The 18462-nt window shown below is 35.5% G+C and overlaps 5 protein-coding genes across 9 annotated transcripts; 1 reads left to right on the top strand and 4 right to left on the bottom strand.

Moving 5' to 3' along the window:
* The first annotated feature begins 5289 nt into the window (after positions 1–5289).
* Positions 5290–5700, top strand: LOC146930671 (uncharacterized). Its single transcript, XM_085707588.1, has one exon. It carries the CDS (start codon positions 5290–5292, stop codon positions 5698–5700), a length of 411 nt encoding a protein of 136 aa, XP_085563714.1.
* Positions 5701–6097: 397 nt separating this feature from the next.
* LOC146930670 (uncharacterized) lies at positions 6098–9060 on the bottom strand. 5 transcript variants are annotated; one of them, XR_015006442.1, is made up of 9 exons: positions 8657–9060; positions 8514–8576; positions 8080–8172; positions 7334–7565; positions 7080–7153; positions 6855–6953; positions 6615–6702; positions 6417–6530; positions 6098–6330 (listed from the first exon to the last, which is right to left on the bottom strand). XR_015006442.1 is itself a non-coding variant. In XM_085702134.1 (8 exons), the coding sequence occupies exons 2-8, from the start codon at positions 8529–8531 to the stop codon at positions 6505–6507; spliced, it is 630 nt and encodes a 209-aa protein (XP_085558260.1). In that variant the 5' UTR covers positions 8532–8576; positions 8657–9060; the 3' UTR covers positions 6098–6504. The 5 variants fall into 5 exon arrangements, 3 of the variants coding, with proteins under 3 accessions (XP_085558260.1, XP_085558262.1, XP_085558261.1); XR_015006443.1 differs by having other exon boundaries at positions 6098–6530; positions 6615–6746; XM_085702134.1 differs by having other exon boundaries at positions 6098–6530.
* A 147-nt stretch (positions 9061–9207) lies between these two features.
* LOC146930669 (steroid 5-alpha-reductase DET2-like) lies at positions 9208–10164 on the bottom strand. The gene has a single exon (XM_085702133.1). It carries the CDS (start codon positions 10090–10092, stop codon positions 9307–9309), a length of 786 nt encoding a protein of 261 aa, XP_085558259.1. The 5' UTR covers positions 10093–10164; the 3' UTR covers positions 9208–9306.
* A 767-nt stretch (positions 10165–10931) lies between these two features.
* On the bottom strand, positions 10932–11638 carry LOC146930668 (putative histone H2B.1). Its single transcript, XM_085702139.1, has one exon. It carries the CDS (start codon positions 11550–11552, stop codon positions 11106–11108), a length of 447 nt encoding a protein of 148 aa, XP_085558265.1. The 5' UTR covers positions 11553–11638; the 3' UTR covers positions 10932–11105.
* Positions 11639–17387: 5749 nt separating this feature from the next.
* Positions 17388–18088, bottom strand: LOC146930667 (putative histone H2A.3). The gene has a single exon (XM_085702137.1). The coding sequence runs from the start codon at positions 18009–18011 to the stop codon at positions 17559–17561; it is 453 nt and encodes a 150-aa protein (XP_085558263.1). The 5' UTR covers positions 18012–18088; the 3' UTR covers positions 17388–17558.
* Positions 18089–18462: the final 374 nt, after the last annotated feature.

Genomic DNA, 18462 nt, shown 5'->3' with positions numbered 1-18462 from the left:
AGAGATACCATACAAGTGAGATTGATATCACATATTCACAGAAAACCTTAAGCCAGTAGTATGTATATGAGTCATCTCACTTATATGTTATTCAAAATCTACTCTTCTATCCACTATAGAATTCTAACTCACACTTGACACATTAACATCTCTTATTCAAGTTTGCTACTCTCTGTGTCCATAATTACGTGACATAGTCAAATAATATCAAATGAAGACGCCATATGTTTAAAAAGGTTGGTTGGTGATGGTTTCATTGAGGGAGGTTTATGTTACTTTCTCACATGAGAAGAGAGAAAAGAAATTAGAAGTAAAAAAAAAAAGATACGAAAAAAGGATTTGAACATGAGAGAAGATAAGGGAAAAAAAATTAATCATTGTGTGTTTTGTTTGTGAAGGTATAGAAAACAGTGTGAGTTGTATGATAAATCTATGATTTTACTCAAGGAGTTGGAGATTTTTTGGACAACTATTTTACCAAAAAATTAGATTCAATTAAAAAAACACCACATATTTTTAAATATCTAATAAGCATATAATTATCAACCCAACATAACACATTGGCAATTTTTCATTATCATTTGCCACAAAAGGCCAAAAGTAAATAAATTTGAAATAATTGAGGTTGAATGAAAAATTCACAAGAAAGAGAATGACATTCAAAAACTAAATTTTAAGATTGAAAAGTTAAAGACTTAATTGCAGATTTTGTCCCATATTTTCAGCAACTCATGAATTGGTCCGTTCATTTTAAAATCACTCAGCTTCACTGCTAGGAAAAGCAAAATTAGGGAGGAAAATTAGTGATAGAAAAAATAAAATCCCTCATAAATTCCTTGGTCACAAAATTTAGTAACATAATTAGAGAGGGATTTCATGTTATCCCTCACTAATTTTTGTTTTTTAGTGGTATTTTGGTCCCTTTCTGCTATTTTTAGACTAAAAAACAATGATGTGACATATTTTAGATGACCTTGCATTTAGTCTGATGATGTAGTATGATCAATACCCATGTAATTACATGAAAACTCCTTTAAAATTTTAATTTAAATATGACATATCACCATTTTTAAGTTCAAAAATCTGAAAGAGGCACCAAGACTGTGTAATTTTGAAATGGAAGGACAATTTCCGTGAGTGAGTGAAAATAGAAGAACCAAAACTGTAATTAAGCCAAAATTAAACAAATGACATCCAAAAGAAACCAAACAAGTGAGATTAAAAGAAACCAAACAAGTGAAAGTACTTGAAATGTAGAGGTTGGATAAAAAAATTGCATGAAAGGGAACAACATCCAAAAACTTATATTTAATATAAAAAATTAAGCAATTAAAAACTAAAAAAAGTTCATTATAATGTTCAAAGTTTTGAGGGAGCCTATAATGGGTTTGAGCATCATATTTGACTACGAAAAAAAAATCCTACAAGTTAGATTGACACCATATCTTTACCCTAAAAGCTTAAGACATTAGATGTATTAGTCTTCCCACTTATATGTTGTTCAATATATACTATTTCATTCAATTTATAATTTTAACTCACACATGGTACATTAACATCTCTCCCTTAAATGTAAGACTCTCTGTATATCTGATCTGGTGTGATAGTCAACTGAGGTCAGAGGCATAACATGGTAAAAATGTGGGTTGGTGGCGGTTACATATATGAATTTTTTTGTTTGTTTTTTTCATGAGAAGATATAAAGTAAATTAGAAAAAGAAATAAGATGAAAAAGGAATTTGAACACGAGAGAAAATATAAGTGAAAAAACTAAGGAGTGCGTGTTTTATCCGTGATGGTATAGAAAATAGAGTGAGTTGCATGTAATTATATAGATTTGTAAAAGGTGTTAGAGATTACTGAGTAATTATGTTACCAAAGTATTAGTCTCATTAAAAAACATCAATTTAAAATGTCTAATAAACATGTATTTTGTAAACTCAGCATAACACATCTATATTTTTCCATTGTCATATCTCACCAAAAACCTAAAGTGAAGGAATTAGAAATAACAGAGGTTGAATAAAAAAAAACTGGCATGAAAGTGAATGACGACTAAAATTCAAGCCAAAAGAATTCAAAGCCACTCAGAAACTAACAAAATAAATCATCATATTATTAGGACTTATGCAGGAGTCTACAATTGATTGTATCATCACATTGGGCTAAGACTAACTACACAACTGAAATTGACACCACATCTTCTCCTGAAGTCTTAAAACATTAGATATATGGGTTACCTCACTTATATGTTTCTTAACATAAACTATTTCATACAAAGTGAAATTTTTACTAACACTTGACACAATATATGTGTTCCACCACCAAGAACTTCTCCCCCGCAATGTTAAACATAAATAACATACCATCGTTGGACTTTCTGGAGGAGCCAGCACCTGTCGATCGACACATTTGAGAAGGAACAACCACACAAGTGGGAATGATACTGCATCTTCATCCAAAAATTTCATGCTTAAATATTAGTTTTTTTTTCCTCTTATTAGTTAATAAACCTCCATTGTTTTATCCCATGTTTGAATTTAACTGACACTAGATACATCATAATATTGTCTCCCTCAACTATGACGAAATTCTAGCCCGTGCTTGGCACGGGTGTCCATACTAGTATTCTATATTTGCAGGGATTAAAACCAAAAAAATATTTTTATAGGGATTAAAACCAAAACACTAGATATTTGCATGGACCATTTAATTTTTTATACACCGCCGATATTAAAAAATTATGATGTAATTTTACCACAATCGATCATGTTTGACACTTTATATGCGTACAACGATTGTGATTAACTGATGATGTAAAAAAATTTTTTTACTATGAATTCAATTAAAATCACACAATTACACTTCTTTTATAGGTTAATTCTTAAAATATTTTTATAATCACCCAGCCTTTCTCCGAAGCCGAATTCAAAGAAGCAATTTTTAGCATGCATCCAGATAAGTCCCCCGGCCCTGACGGACTTAATCCGGCTTTTTTCCAAAAGTTTTGGAACGAAATTCATAGCGACATATTCACCTCAGCCTCATATTGGCTTGAGTCCAGCTCTTTGCCCATGGAACTTAACGCCACAAATATTGTTCTAGTTCCCAAGGTCGATACTCCTGAGACAATGAAGGACCTCCGCCCTATATCCTTGTGCAATGTGCTTTACAAAGCCATCTTCAAGGTCCTTGCTAACCGCCTTCGTCCTCTCATCAACAAATGGATCTCTCCTGAACAGGCAGCATTTGTTCATTCTCGCTCCATCACGGACAACACATTAACGGCCTTTGAAACTCTCCATCATATGCGTTGCAAAAGGAAAGGCAAAGTTGGGGAAGTAGCTTTGAAGCTAGACATCTCTAAAGCCTTCGACAGTGTAAGTTGGTCCTATCTTGAAGCTATTCTTACCAAGATGGGGTTTAATGCTAAATGGATTTATTGGATGATGATGTGTATTACCTCTGTTGAGTACCATGTTCTTTTTAATGGTGACCGCATTGGTCCCATTACTCCTCAACGTGGCCTACGCCAAGGATGCCCACTTTCCCCTTATCTTTACATTTTATGTGCCGAGGGACTCTCTTCCATCATCAAAAACTATGAGCTTCGTGGTAAATTTCATGGTTCTCGTGTTTGTCGTACTGCTCCACGAGTTAGTCATCTTTTATTCGCTGACGATAGCTTCCTTTTCTGCAACGCAATGATCTTGGAAACACAAAGCCTAAAGGAAATTCTCTCTTATTATGAATCAGCATCAGGGCAAGGTATTAATTATGGTAAATATGCTATAGCCTTCAGCGCAAACACGAATTCCGATGTCATCACAAGCATTTCCACTATACTAGGTGTTTCTAATACTATCGGCTCCGGAAAATACTTAGGCCTTCCTTCCATGGTTGGTCGTAGTAAGAAGGCAATTTTTTATTTTCTCAAGGATCGTGTTTGGAAAAAATGTCAAGCGTGGAGCGCTAGATCTCTTTCACGAGCCGGTAAGGAAGTATTGATTAAATCAGTTGCCCAAGCGATTCCTTCTTACTGTATGGGTGCTTTTCTTCTTCCCACCTCTCTTTGTGATGAGATCGAAAAAATCATGAATTCCTTTTATTGGGGTTCGAAAAAGAATGGTAGTCGTGGAATTAACTGGATGCGTTGGGATAAGTTAACTCTCCACAAAAGTTTGGGTCGATTCGGCTTTCGAAACATGGAAGCTTTAAATTTATCCATGCTTGGTAAGCAAAGTTGGAAACTCCTTTCAGACTCGTTTTCTCTACTTACTCGGATCCTCAAAGCTAAATATTTCCCGCGAAGGACTTTCGTGGATGCCCCTCTCGGTCATAATCCAAGCTACACATGGAGAAGTCTTTGGAGTACTCAACATTTACTTACCTTGGGCTATAGATGGAAAATTGGAGATGGTTCTAAAATTAAAGTGTGGAGCATGCCTTGGTTGCGCGACCTTCCGTCCCTTAAACCGTCCACTCCTCCTCCTCCAACATACGAGGACTTAACTGTCAACCATTTGATGCTACCAGACATATCCTCTTGGAACCACGACCTTGTCCACTCCTTATTTAATCCCGGTGATGCTGCTGCAATTTTATCTACACCACTCTATAATAGACTAAGTGAAGACACGTGTATTTGGAAGGCTACGGTTGATGGATCACTCCGTTAAATCGGCTTACCGCATTTGCATCGACCTTCTTAGTGAATCTTTGTCGTTAACAACCTCAACACAATGGCAACTCCTTTGGCGTCTTCGTGTTCCACCAAGAGTCCGGACCTTTCTTTGGCGCGCAACTCATCATTGTCTTCCAACAAGAGACAATCTTTCCAAGCGTGGTGTTCCTTGTTCCGAATCTTGTGTATCATGTGATCTCCTGGCTGAATCCCACATGCACATATTCTTTGTTTGTCATAAAGCAATGGCCTGCTGGAACCTCCTTGGCATAGGCGACATCATTCAAGAGTTACTCTACAGTGCAAATTCTTTCCAACATATGCTTTTTGATTTATTTAGCAAACTCCACGATCAGCAAAAACAACTAGCAGCTATGACCCTTTAGAGTTTATGGAAGAGTCGCAACTTACTACTTTGGGATGATAGTGACACTACGCCCATTCTCACTGTCACTCGCGCCCAGGACGTCCTTCATGAATGGAGTTGTGTTCAAAAAGCCAAACACCCGACGCACCATGATGATCAACTCCTTGCCTGGGAAAAGCCTCCTCACGGCTCAATCAAATGCAATGTCGACGCAGCTCTCCTCAATGGTAACTCGGTTATGTGCTACGGCTTATGCTTTCGTGACTCTTCAGGCAACCTTCTCTTCGGTAAGTCTGACTTCAAACTCTTGTCGACCACCGTCCTGGAAGCTGAAGCTATAGGTCTTTTGGAAGCTCTCAAAATGACAATTTCCAAAGGCCTCTGCAATGTTGCTTTTGAAACAGATAGCAAACTTCTAGTTGATTTATTAGGAAACACCAATCCTCCCCTCAATGAAATTGGTGATTTAGTTTCTGAATGCAGGACTCTCTTGTTAAGTAACCCCGACTATGTAGTGTCGTTTGTTAGGAGGCAAGCAAATAGAGTGGCTCACAACATTGCTAGAGCTACTCTATCTAATCCTAGCCCCCACGTTTTTCATGATGTTCCTACTAGCTTGTACTCTCTGTTTATGAATGAAATGCAGTAAGTTTACCTTTGCTCAAAAAAAAAAAAAATCTTAAAATATTTTTACAAATATCTATATTTATTTTGTGTGGTTTTATTGATTGTACCTTATGTGTGAATTTACACCGTCAACATATGCAACTTAAAATTAGCTCATTCCAAAATTTTGTGGGAAAGTGAGTTTTTACAAGTTAGACTCTGCAATTGCATAAATAATATGTCTATATAAGTCATTGTTGCAGGAAAATGACTGAATGCTATGAACTTATGTCACCAATTTTAGAGACCGACTGGTCCTACAAATTCTATTAAATGAAAGGAGGTACTTCAAATTTTTTGCAACAAGACTATAGAAATGACCTTCCAATATGTTAAAAAAATATCAAGCTTATCATTCGCTTTGTTTTTTGCAACAAGACTTCTACACATTTCAATTTGCCTTTTTATCATCCACTTCTTGAGAAATTTTAAAATAAAAATTTAAATCTTTACAACAATGATATCTGCACCTGTGGCAATAGCACCATGTACAAGAAAAAGAATACATAGATCAACAAGGGTAGTAACCAAAAAAAAAAAGATCAACAAGGGTACATGGCTATTGTGTTTCTGCGTTACATGAGATATCAATTGTCATGATAATTCAACATTCCTGTAAAATTAATAAACATGGACATTCTACTTAAGATCTGCTATCAAATAAAATAATGTCAAAAAAATTTACATATCAAATTTCACCTCCAAAATCTTGCACAGTACCAAATGAATTCGCATTCGAATCGAAGAAATAATTGTCCACCCCATCATGTCCCACTGCTTCCTTAAACTATATCAAATTGGTTTCAGGCAAAACTGTTGAAAAAAAATTGATGGTATTCATATCCTTGCTATTGACTATCGCTGAAGTAAATCACAAAAGCTGGGAAGGAAATTTACAGTTGCCTTTAGTGTTGGGATCTTCCTCTCGGTGAAACAAGATAAATATGCCCATAAACCCACTGTCTACCAAATCTTGAAACTGATGCTGAAAATTGATAACACTACGTGTTAGGCAAATTGCAGGATCATCTTTTGGAGGGCATAACATTACATGTATTGCCAAACAGCAGTCTAGTTTTATGAACCATATTTTTGCAAAATTGTAAAAAAACAAAAAAAAAAACTTCACATAATTACCTCAACGTTGGTCCGAAATTCTAATAAGCATTCGCACACATGACAATTTGTTCTGTGAGGTGAGTCAGTATTCCTGTCCATTCTCACAAATGCAAATACCTGAAAGAAAATCAACCCAATCCAGTATGTTTGAGTTAAGCGTAGTTAAACTTTACATGTGTGCCCCTCAAGCTCGACAGATATAAACATTAATTATATGAATGTTCACTTACAAAGTGAACTAACCTCTTCTCCACAATTTGGACATGCACCTTTAAGTGACATTAAGTCATTTCTCCACAGTCCTTGAAGCACCTTAACTGTGAAATACATATACATAAGCAGTGGCAATGTGAGGAATGATTGCTTATTTTTTTGAGGCTACAAAAAGAAAACTCTCCAACCAATTGAAGGCAATTGAAATGTTGTTTTCAGTAGAAATAAATTTGAAAATTAAAGCGTCAAATGGTGAAGAGTGATAACAGCAGAGAGATTTTTACCTGAAGCTGACACAACTGGGTACCCCCGATGACGAATCCCAAATGCAGATGGCTGGCTACTATATGGTAAGCCTGGACTGAAGGCATTTTGATAAGCCATGCCAACGATGTAAGATATTGGCCCAATACACGCTAAACTTCCAAATGCAAGGAACATGGTCCATGTGCTGACTAATGCAAGAGCCATAGATAGATCTTCCTGCCTTAAGAGCATATCACTCAAGTAAAGAAACTGAGAAAAAAAGATGGCGGAAAAAATGAGCATTGTGGAAGGGTACCCAATAATTTAAAATATGTTGTTATATTACTAAGGATGATTTTGGTTGAACAAGTTAATTGGGTGATTACTCAATACAATCTTTTAAGGAGCTTAATTAAGTGCTTATTCAATGCTACTATAGGGAGTGTATTGAAATAAGTTGAAAACAGCTAATAAACATGTCATAAGTTATTCGTACAAATGAACTCAAGTTCAAACACTACTAAAAACGATTGTAATACTATGTTGTAAGACAAACCTAAACAAGCTCTTTCAAGTATCTCCTAGATATGTAGCATAGCAAATACAGACATTGAATAGAATCATAATGATCATGTATATACTCCCTCCGTCCCTATATGTAAGCACCTTTTGCCTCTAATAAAAGGGTGCTTACATATAGGGACGGAGGGAGTATATTGCACAGAAACCTAACTTTCTCAGCCGCATAAAGAATCAATAAATAGAACTCTAATGATTACAGTACCTCAGCATCAGCATATGTTGATTGCCCCCTGATACTACATCGAGGATACTTGACAACTGACTTTGAACCAAACCATCTTATTCTTAGCTTTAACTGTTTCCATAGAGAGAAACAAAAAATACATTAACATTGGAGTACAAGTTAAGAACTACATTTCCCTCAACAACAAAAAAAAGTTAAGAACTACATTATATATGCTGATTAATGAATTAATTAAGGTCCTACTTACATAAACAGCTTATTTCGCAGCTTGTAGGAAAAGCGCTCATCATGTAGAAGCTATTGCTTTCATAAACTACTTTAGAGAGCTTATGAAAATAAGTTGAAAGACATGTCATAAGTTTTTTCCATACAGTCTCCCAAAAGTCTCACAAATATTTATGTCAGTAGATAAACTCAAATAAGTCAATTCAAGCATAAAGATAGATGGATACCCCAACTCTATCAAACATATCATCAATTATCAAAGGCTCGCCTTTAATATAAGCATCTCGTGCCTGTAGCAAATAACAACCATCACTGTTAAAATCAATTTAGATCAGTTAAATAAATGGTTAATTAGGAAATAGCTAGTTACTTGGCAATAGAGAGCTTCGAGGGTCTCTTTATTAGCGGTTTCGAGGGGACCAACGTAGACGCAAGACTGTCCCTGAGGAAGTTCAGCTGAGGTTGCAAAGACACGATGGTTGGTCTTGGTGGAGATCTGGAGCTCCGTGAGTAGCAGTCTATTTTTTTTTTTTTTTTTTCCTGTTGCTGCATTTCCTTTTTTTCTTTACCACCAATATGGTACAGTACAGTTGAGCTGCTGGTGTGTGGCTCTTATATGCTTCCTCATTCACAGGCCATGTATTGTTCATGACATGTAAATTTATGTTTATGATGTATGATAAATTTATGATTGCCCACTTCATAAGTACAGTACATCGATTAATTAAACTACAATATTATAATGTCTAGTAGTAGTAGGAGTAATAGTAGTGCTACATTTTCTAACTTTGATGCTTCACAAAACCCTCTTAAAAGATTATTATCAAAAGCCTTTTAAGAATAACTTTGATTTCTTCACAGTTAAACACAATTCCTTAGAATTAGAACCACATCAATCCAATATAACCAGGTTTCCATGAATGATTCAGCAACACATTCTCATTAATTTTTACCATTCAGCACATAAACAAAACAATATACAATACAATAAACCCTAATTACAACAATTCATAACAAAAATCAATACAAGTAAGGAATAACAGCTTTCCTTTTCTTGGGATAATCCTCTCCAAATTTCTCCAAATACCACTGATGATTAGCACGTGCCCTAGGCCCCAAATTAGCAAAAGTATAAACAAAAAAGCCCAATCCAGCCCAAGACCATGTCATCAAAGCCCAACCAAACCACTCTACAATCTCCCCAAAATAATTAGGACAACTCACAAACTCAAACAACCCTCCTTTAGGAATTAAATATCCTTTCCCTTCACTTTTAAGCCTCAACAATTCCTTATCAGACCAAACATTAATCATCATCCCAACAAAAAACACAACAACCCCACAAAAAAACACAACCCAAAAACACCATCCATCATCAAAATCTTTGTAGTGAGAGACCCATCTAGCTTGAACAAAAGAATTCAACAAATTGAACAAAAAAGCTATAACAGCTATACTAAAAGGAAACCCAGATGGGTTTTTTGTTGTTTTTGTGAAGAATAAACGAAGAGGGTATATTACTGTGCGGTTGAAGTAATGAACAAGAAAGGGAGTTATGAGGATTATTGATTTTGGATTTGAGGAGTTGTTACCATGTGGGAAAAGATAAAGGGTGAACCAAAGAGTAGGACTTTCCATGAGAAACCATGCAAGAGGTGGAGAGAGATTTGGACCCCATCCTGGTCGATGGTGTTTGCCATATGGGGCTTGGAGGAATGTGAGAGAGATGAAAGTTGGTGGTGCTATGAGGAAAAGTGTGAGGAGAGAGTAGTTGAAGAGTGATGAGTCTTGTAAGAAGAACAACATTGTTGTGAATGTGTTTGAGTTTGTGAGTGTGATGGTGATGACTAAGAAACGTGATCTATTTATAGAGAGAATTGAGTTTTTTTTTTTTTGACTGAACTTTTGTTTTTACATTAAACATTAAAATTTTGGTCTTAACTTATAATTTTCTTTTTGACTATTAATTATATACTTTTTTTAAAGAATTTTAATTTATAAACTTGAAATGTGTGTAAATTTCTTACTTAGATATTCAAAATAATCAATGTCTAGTAGTAGTAGATGTAATCAAAATCAACCGGATTTTCCAAGGCTTATTATAATATTGTTGTTTAATTAATCGATGTATCTGAGGGGTTTTTGCAAAGCTCTGATTAAAGACAACAACAAACTCTTCAGCATAATTTGATTCCTTTCAACCGAATTAAGGGATTTTTGCTTGAGCATAATTTGATTCCTTTCAAACCATATCTACCAAATGCGACACAATTACAAACTCGCTAATTTTGCAGCATTTCAGTGCATAAATACATGTTGATCAGTTTCATGTGTATGTGTGTTAAATGTACAAGATACAGTAACATAACACAGCAAACAATGCACAACTCAACTAAAAATTAAAAACTTTTTCAAGGTCAATATCGTTACACAATAAGAATCAATAAGGTCCCATAATACTTCCTTACATTTTCAAATAATAACCCAGCAATTAAAATATCTAACGATACCAAAGTATGATAAAATAACTGAACCTAGCAAACAAGAACCCAACCAAATAATCTCAAGTTTAAGAACACTCCAGTTTAGTATAATATGGAGAGTCAAGCTTACTCAAAAATTAAACAAGTGCAAAATTAACAAAATTGAAACAATAGAAACATTTTTTAAGTCCAATTTCATTAAATTCCATAATTATCATACACAAAAGAACTAACCAGATTCCATTACTTCATTACATCTTCAAGAACTAAAAAAAACTGCTAATTAAAATTACCAATGCTTCCTAAAATTTGATCCCAACCAAAAGTGTTGCAAATCTAAGAACTTGTAAACTTGGTCACAGCTTTGGTACCCTCAGAAACAGCATGCTTGGCCAATTCACCAGGAAGAACAAGCCTGACAGCAGTCTGAATTTCCCTGGAAGTGATTGTTGGCTTCTTGTTGTAACGAGCAAGTCTTGAAGATTCTTGAGCGAGTTTCTCGAAGATATCATTGATGAAACTGTTCATGATTCCCATGGCTTTGCTTGAGATACCAATGTCTGGGTGAACTTGTTTCAGAACCTTGAAGATGTAGATCTTGTATGTTTCTACACTCTTCTTGTTTCTCTTCTTCTTCTTGTCTCCGGCAGCAGAACCACCTTCCTTGGGAAGCTTCTTCCCTGCCTTTGGCTTCTTCTCCGCCGGTGCTTTCTCGGCAACGGTGGACTTCTTCTCCTCTGCGGGTTTCTTCTCCGCTGGCTTCTTCTCTCCCTTTGGTGCCATTTGAGAATTGGGAACTTGAAAGAAATTTAGGGTTTTGAATTGGGAATGGAAAATTAAACGATTGCAGAAGAAAGGTAGATGTTGATGAAGAAAGAACGATGCGGTTTGACTAATATATAAGATAGTTATCGCATTTCTATTGGCTAGTGATGTTTGCCGCGGATCGATGACGTGGAATTGTTTTATCCGTTACAAGGAGATAGCGATGGACGGTCAGGATTGTGTTTTGACACAACGATGACACGGATCGATGAGCTGGTTGAAACGGTTTTCTATTCTTTTTTTTTCCCTAATTTCCAGTGCGTGTGGGATCTATCTACTCCCACTTTTATTTTCTTGTTTTCGCGGTTTAGTTTTGAAAGAGTTTTTTATGTTTAAACAAGCCAAACAAAATTCCACTATTGAGAAAACAGTTATTTTAATTTCGCAAAAATCTTTAGGGTTAAATATGTTTTTAGTCCCTACATTTTGTCCCCCTTTGAAGAATAGTCCTTACATTTCAATAAATGTTTTTAAAATCCCCACATTTTTACTCTGTTAGTACAAATAGTCCCTGCCGTCAATTTCTACCTAATCCCCAAACGGAATGGTGACGTGGCAATAAATTTTTTTTTTATAACTTTTTAATGGGTTGGGCTATCAAAATGGGTCAAATAAGACCCGACCCATGGATCCAAATTTCCCCTCCTTCCTTCTTTTGCGATCTCTCTTCTTTCCGAAAAACTCTTACTCTTCTCTCTTCTAAACCCTTCCCTTCTCTTCCTCCCTCCTCTACTTTCACCATTTTCTTCTCTCTTCTCTCTAATCCTTCTATTCACTTCCTCCCTCTCTTCTCTCTTTGTTCTTTCTAACAACAATAACAAAGACAAATTCATTAACCCTACACCACCACAATCAAACATTTATCAATGTTTATCTTTGTTTCATAATCATATAAAGAGCATCACGGTTGTTGTTACTAGATCAAATTTTGAATATCATGCTTTGTCAATTTGGTACTGAATATTTGGGGGAAATCATGGAGGAAGGAAGGGAACGAGTGTACTAGAAGAGAGAAAGAAAGTGAGGGAGACAAAACGATGATGATGATAATTAATATGGGTTAACCCAATTTTTTATTTCTAATTTTTTTTTATGATATGAAGATGATGTTGAATCTGGTTAACCCAGATTTGGTTTATGAACAACCTATGAAGATGATGTTGCTTTATGAATGTTTGTTGTTGATGTGTTGTTATCGTTGTTGTGTTGTTGCTGCTGTGCTGTTGTTCTTGTGTTGATTATCAAGATGAACATGAGAGAAATATATGAAGAAGATGAAGAATTTGTTGTTGTGTTGTTCTTGTTGCTTTGTTGTGTTATTGTTGTTGTTCTTGTATTCTTGTTCTTGATTCTAAAATGAAATTGTTGTTGTGTTGTTTTTCTTCAGAAGCTGCTGAAAAATTCTTATTTTAATTGTATTTTGTTGTTAATCAATTAATTTAACTACAAATTAACACTAATCATTTCAATAAATCTGATTTTTGGCTATATCATAAAAAATTGGGGCCCACTCCCACTGCCACGTCAGCTTCTCGTTAACAATTTAACAGCAAGGACTATTTTTACTAACGGAGTTAAAATGTAGGGATTTTAAAAACATTTATTGAAATGTAAGGACTATTCTTTAAAAGAGGGTAAAATGTAGGGACCAAAAACATATTTAACCCAAATCTTTATTGTACATTTTTTTTAGGGGCTTTACTTTTATATTTTTCAGTATATAGTATAGTTAAAATTCACTTCTTGACCAAAAAAAAAATCCACTTTATTGAATAAAATTTATTTTTTGAAGGATAAAAGTTATTTATTTATTTAAAAGAGTAAAATTATCATACATGTATAAATGCTATGTCTTTTGTTCAGTATTATAGACAGCTTCCCATTCCTTGAAGTTATTTCATTATATCCTTTTCTTATAACCAAAATTATATCACATTAGTCATTTATAATTTGAATATAGAGAAATCAAATTGTAGCTTAGTGGTTGTTGCATATGGCTATGAAGGTTAAATAATATTTTATAAAAGATAGTTTAGAAATGATAATGCACATACATATGATATGAATGAAAAACTTGCTTACAGTCAACAATTGAGTAGAAGTATGACTTATGCTGGATATGTGTACAATCATTTGTTGCTGCATAGTTGAAATATAAGTAACAAATTTTACAAAAAAAATGTATACTATGCAGTAAAGTTAGGAGTGAATTACCAAATTTTCTTAAGATTTTTTCATTTTCCATGGTATATTTGCCTTTCTTTTCCAGTCAACTTCTCATAACTAAGATTTAGGTCATTTTTTACTCTTACGGGCATTCTCGCCTTTTTACTCTTAGGCCTTAGCGCTTGGCAATGTGCTAGGAGAGTACATCATATCAGACCACAACTCAGCAGCAGACACGACACATGTAGCAGTTTGGCAACCTCCTGGTGTTGGTTTGTTAAAATGCAATATCGACGCCACAATTTCCACAACTAATCTAGTAATCATCTCCTTCTTCACCAAGCCTTATATTAATAATATCCTGATTTAAAAGATAGGGATGTTAAAATTTCATTTCAATTAAAATAGGAAATCATAGATGAATTTAAGTAAACCTAATAATAAATTAATTTTGAATGGTAGAGCAGAGTGTGGAATGGAAGAATAACTATGTGGAGAAGATGTCGCGAGTAAAACATGGAGTTAAGTTGTATAAAAGTACATAGATAACAGATGTATGGAAATATATCAGTTAAATGGCTTACAAGTTAGTACAGTTCTAGTAGTAGTTAATTTTTTTGGTAACATAGTACAAGTTAAAATGAATGTGTACCTCTGGCATTTTTCTTTTGAAAGACGACAAACAATGGGAAGTAAATTTATTGCTAATTATTGATGATAATTAACAAGCCTGTTATTTTCCAGCCAAGGATTACTAGGTGACACAAAACCCTCATCATGCATCATTCTGTTCCTCCAATTCCACAAAGTATGACATGACGTCGCCCAAAAGTCAGTCCAATTTCAGGCCTCCCCCTCACTCAACCCCATATCCATACTCATCTCCAACCATTGCTGCAAATCTGCGCTGAAACCGTCTGAAGCAAACAACCATTGCTATGGAACAATCGCGAAGAGCATGCAATGTCATTTCGATAGTATCTATTCAGTGATGACAGTATGCAGTTCTGAGATGCATGACCTGCAATCTGCTATTAGTTAACCATCTATCTTGTTTGAGCAACCACACAAACGTACTCTCTCTCGGGAATTATTTTTAAACACCCATATCCAATAGCTGAAAATTGGTTCAACTAAATCACCACATAACTCTTTATAAGCTTGAGAAACTGAGAAATCACCAACACGCGCACTAGACCCTCCGCACAAACATCGCTACCATAATCAATATTTGGCGATGGGATGAGTGGATGACTCTAAATCCGTCCAGAATTTCAACAGGGAGCTACCCTTGCAAATTATTCATTCTCCACTCCTCGTGCTCATTGACAAGCTCTTCAACTTAACATATTGCATGCCAATAGGGATATTAATATCAAGGTTGATCAGATCACTTTTAATCCCTAATCCAACCAACAATACTTCTAAGCTTGAACCAATTCACCATTTCAAATAATCCAATGTGCCAAGCTCCTAACATTAGTTATAATTTCACCATATCTTTCAACAGAATGTTACAAGTAAAGTAACATCCATAATTCTCTGCAATGATTTGGTCACTGAACTGGAGAGTATTCCATAACACTAGAGTACTTGGACACAAATTTTCTGCTGAATTATAACAAAAATTGCAGGACTATTTTAGTAGCATTAAAAGTTATAACAAAGGATATAGCAGATTATTCTGCAGCAGTATTATTAAACTATTTATAGAAAACTTGGAATTAAACTACAGTCTTATAATTGTGGTAAAGTTCTATACATAGTCAATTTTCTGGTTTATCAAACTCAGCTTAGGAGAAACAGGTCTCCAGCTTTTTCAAAAATGTAAACTAGTACACATTGGCAAATGAACTTTAAAGTATAAATCTCTTCTACTAAATTCCTATCATAATATTAAGATCTTAAACTGCTAAAAACTGCCGGCTTCTTCACTGCAACACAAGTTGTTCTTTCCTTATTTGCTTCTAGAGTCGTTGCCAACCGTATTATTCCCCTCGCTTGAAACTTTCATTATTTGTTAATTTTTACACCTTAAGTTCTCAACAACTTCACTTAGAAGTTCACTTTTTCTCTTTCTTGCTAGCTTGGATTTCTCATTGTGGCTATTGAAACTGTTGAGCTTGCATCTGATCATGCTTCTACAACTCATGAGGTTCGTTCGTATTCACAATTTTCACGTTCAAAGTTCTTGTGATCTTAAACTTGTACCAGTTGCATATAGTTTTAATTTTAATCACAAGTTATTTTGACCGTGGCTACATGTATTTTGAAAGCATAGTAACCACAACTTGGGAGACAACATGAAGCTCAATTTTATGGAAACCATGTGGTCGAGCCAAATTCAAACCTTCAAAAACTCCCAAAAGTTCCGCCACATGCACGCTACACACCCCCAATCTCTTCCAAAAGACACAGATCCATTTGCCATTCTACGCACGCGATACTCCTCCGCATCCAGCAACACTCCCTAGTCCCTCCTTTATATGTGCCATCCGTGTTAAAACGGATCCAACCACTTTCAGGGGCCTGCCACTTGATATTTTCCAAAACAGTCACTGTAGAGTTCTGCTCAGAAGCAGTTTTAGCCCTAACTGCATAACAATTAACACGCCAAGGATTACTAGGTGACACAATATCCTCATCATGCATCATTTTGTTCCTCCAATTTCACAAAGTATGACATGTCGTTGTCTAACCAAAAACCAGTCCAATCCAAGGCTTCCTCCGCACTCAACACCATATACATCCATTATCAACTGCGTTAGGCCACCGTTGCTAAAGGACAATCTCGAAGAACATTCAATGTCATTTTGATAGTTTCTAAACAGTGGTGACAGTATGCAGTTCACAGATGCGTGATCTGCAATCTGCTATTTGTTAAGAGTTTATTGTGTCTGAGCAACGACACAAACTTGTTCCCTTTGGGGAATTAATTTAACACACCCGTGCCCAATAGCAGGAAACAGGTTCAATTAAACCACCACATAACTGTTTATAAGCTTGAGCAACTGAGAAATCTCCACAACCAGCACCAGGCTACGCACAAACATCACTACCCTCGCAAATCACTACACCCGCGCTCATAGTCGTTGACAAGTTTTGCAACTTTAACATTTTGCTTACCAATAGGGATTTTTGCTCACCAATAGGGATATTAATAAGAAGATCAATCACTTTTAATCCCACACCAAACCATCATTGCTCCCAAGCTTGAACTAATTCACCATTTCAAATAAACCAATGTACCAAGCTGCTTAAGATTAGAACAAAATTTCACCATATTTTTCCACAAACTATAACCATTTGATTTTGCTAAAACCTTATCCAATAACAAATTTTCTCTAACATAGTTTCCTCTTGAGATTCTACAACAAAGAGAATTATCACCAGTTTTCTGTAATATTTGTGAAAATTTGTTTTCAACAGAAGGTTACACAGTACAATTATTCCCCACAATACCCGCATATCTTCTCTCCACTTCACTCCACGTTTATAATGTGTTTTCAACAGAATTAACTATTTACAGCAAGCTTGGGATTAATTTGTAGTGTTAATAATTGAGGTAAAGTTCTATACAAAATTACTATCATAATATTAAGATCTTGAAATGCAGTAAGATTCAAGTTTATAAAATTGAAATTCAATAATTTTCATTGATGATAAAACTTCAAAAAGAGAATTGCAATAAGATGGAGTTACATTATATCAAAGCATTAAAACCGATTTCTATCACATAAAATAAACCTAGTCTTAGATATGGACACAATCATCTAAAGATTGAAAAACAGATCAGATCTAAGCCTTCTTTGGAGACTTTCCAGCCTTCTTTGGCTCTTTGTTAGCAGGAGCAGCTTTTTCATTCTTCTTAGGCAAAAGGATAGGGTTAATATTAGGAAGAACACCACCATGAGCAATTGTGACACCAGCAAGTAATTTACCAAGCTCTTCATCATTCCTAACAGCCAACAACACATGCCTTGGAATAATTCTATTCTTCTTGTTATCACGTGCTGCATTTCCAGCCAACTCAAGAACTTCAGCAGCAAGGTATTCAAGAACTGCTGCTAAGTATACTGGAGCACCTGTTCCAACACGCTGAGCGTATCGACCTTTCTTCAAGTATCGACCGATTCTTCCAACTGGGAACTGAAGACCGGCTCTGATTGATCTTGTCACCGACTTCTTCCTTGGTCCTCCTCCTTTCCTTCCACCGGCTCCCTTCTTTGTTGTCTTCGTGCTTGCGTCCATTTCGAACTGAGATTTCGAGAGAAAAAGAAAATTTGAACGCGAAGAAGGAGTGATTTTGGATTGAGAAATTGATGAATGAATTCAGAGCCTTGCGATGTGGTTTATATAGGAAAGGGTTTTCGTGTTACTATTGGCTAATGAGGTTTGCCGCGGATCGATGATGTGGAATTCTTTTGATCCATTAAATACAGTCATAGGGATATGACAATAGACGGTCAAGATCTTGCTTTGAGTAAACGAAGACGCGGATCGATGAGCTTGACTAACATATAAGACGGTATTTTCGTGTTTCTATTGGCTAATTAGGCTCCTTGCGGATCGGTGACGTGGAATTGTTTTATCCGTTGCAAGGATATAGTGATAGACGGTCAGGATATTGGTATGAGTATGATGCGAATTGATTTGAAAGTTCAAACACAAGTGGTGGACATTTCCCCTTTAGGAAATACAC

Source organism: Medicago sativa, chromosome 4 (assembly GCF_051527215.1).
Source record: "Medicago sativa cultivar Bolivia chromosome 4, Bolivia_mono, whole genome shotgun sequence".
Lineage (NCBI taxonomy): Eukaryota > Viridiplantae > Streptophyta > Magnoliopsida > Fabales > Fabaceae > Medicago > Medicago sativa.
The sequence above is the reverse complement of the archived record's forward strand: the minus strand, read 5'-3'. Positions and strand labels throughout refer to the sequence as shown.

Coding starts and splice junctions, on each gene's coding strand:
- LOC146930671 (XM_085707588.1), top strand. CDS start 5,290: ATGTGCTACGGCTTATGCTTTCGTGACTCTTCAGGCAACCTTCTCTTC.
- LOC146930670 (XM_085702134.1), bottom strand. Junction 7,566..8,079: donor CAACATATGCTGATGCTGAG/GTACTGTAATCA, acceptor TTTTTTTCTCAG/TTTCTTTACTTGAGTGATAT. Junction 7,154..7,333: donor CCCAGTTGTGTCAGCTTCAG/GTAAAAATCTCT, acceptor TGTATTTCACAG/TTAAGGTGCTTCAAGGACTG.
- LOC146930669 (XM_085702133.1), bottom strand. CDS start 10,092: ATGTTGTTCTTCTTACAAGACTCATCACTCTTCAACTACTCTCTCCTC.
- LOC146930668 (XM_085702139.1), bottom strand. CDS start 11,552: ATGGCACCAAAGGGAGAGAAGAAGCCAGCGGAGAAGAAACCCGCAGAG.
- LOC146930667 (XM_085702137.1), bottom strand. CDS start 18,011: ATGGACGCAAGCACGAAGACAACAAAGAAGGGAGCCGGTGGAAGGAAA.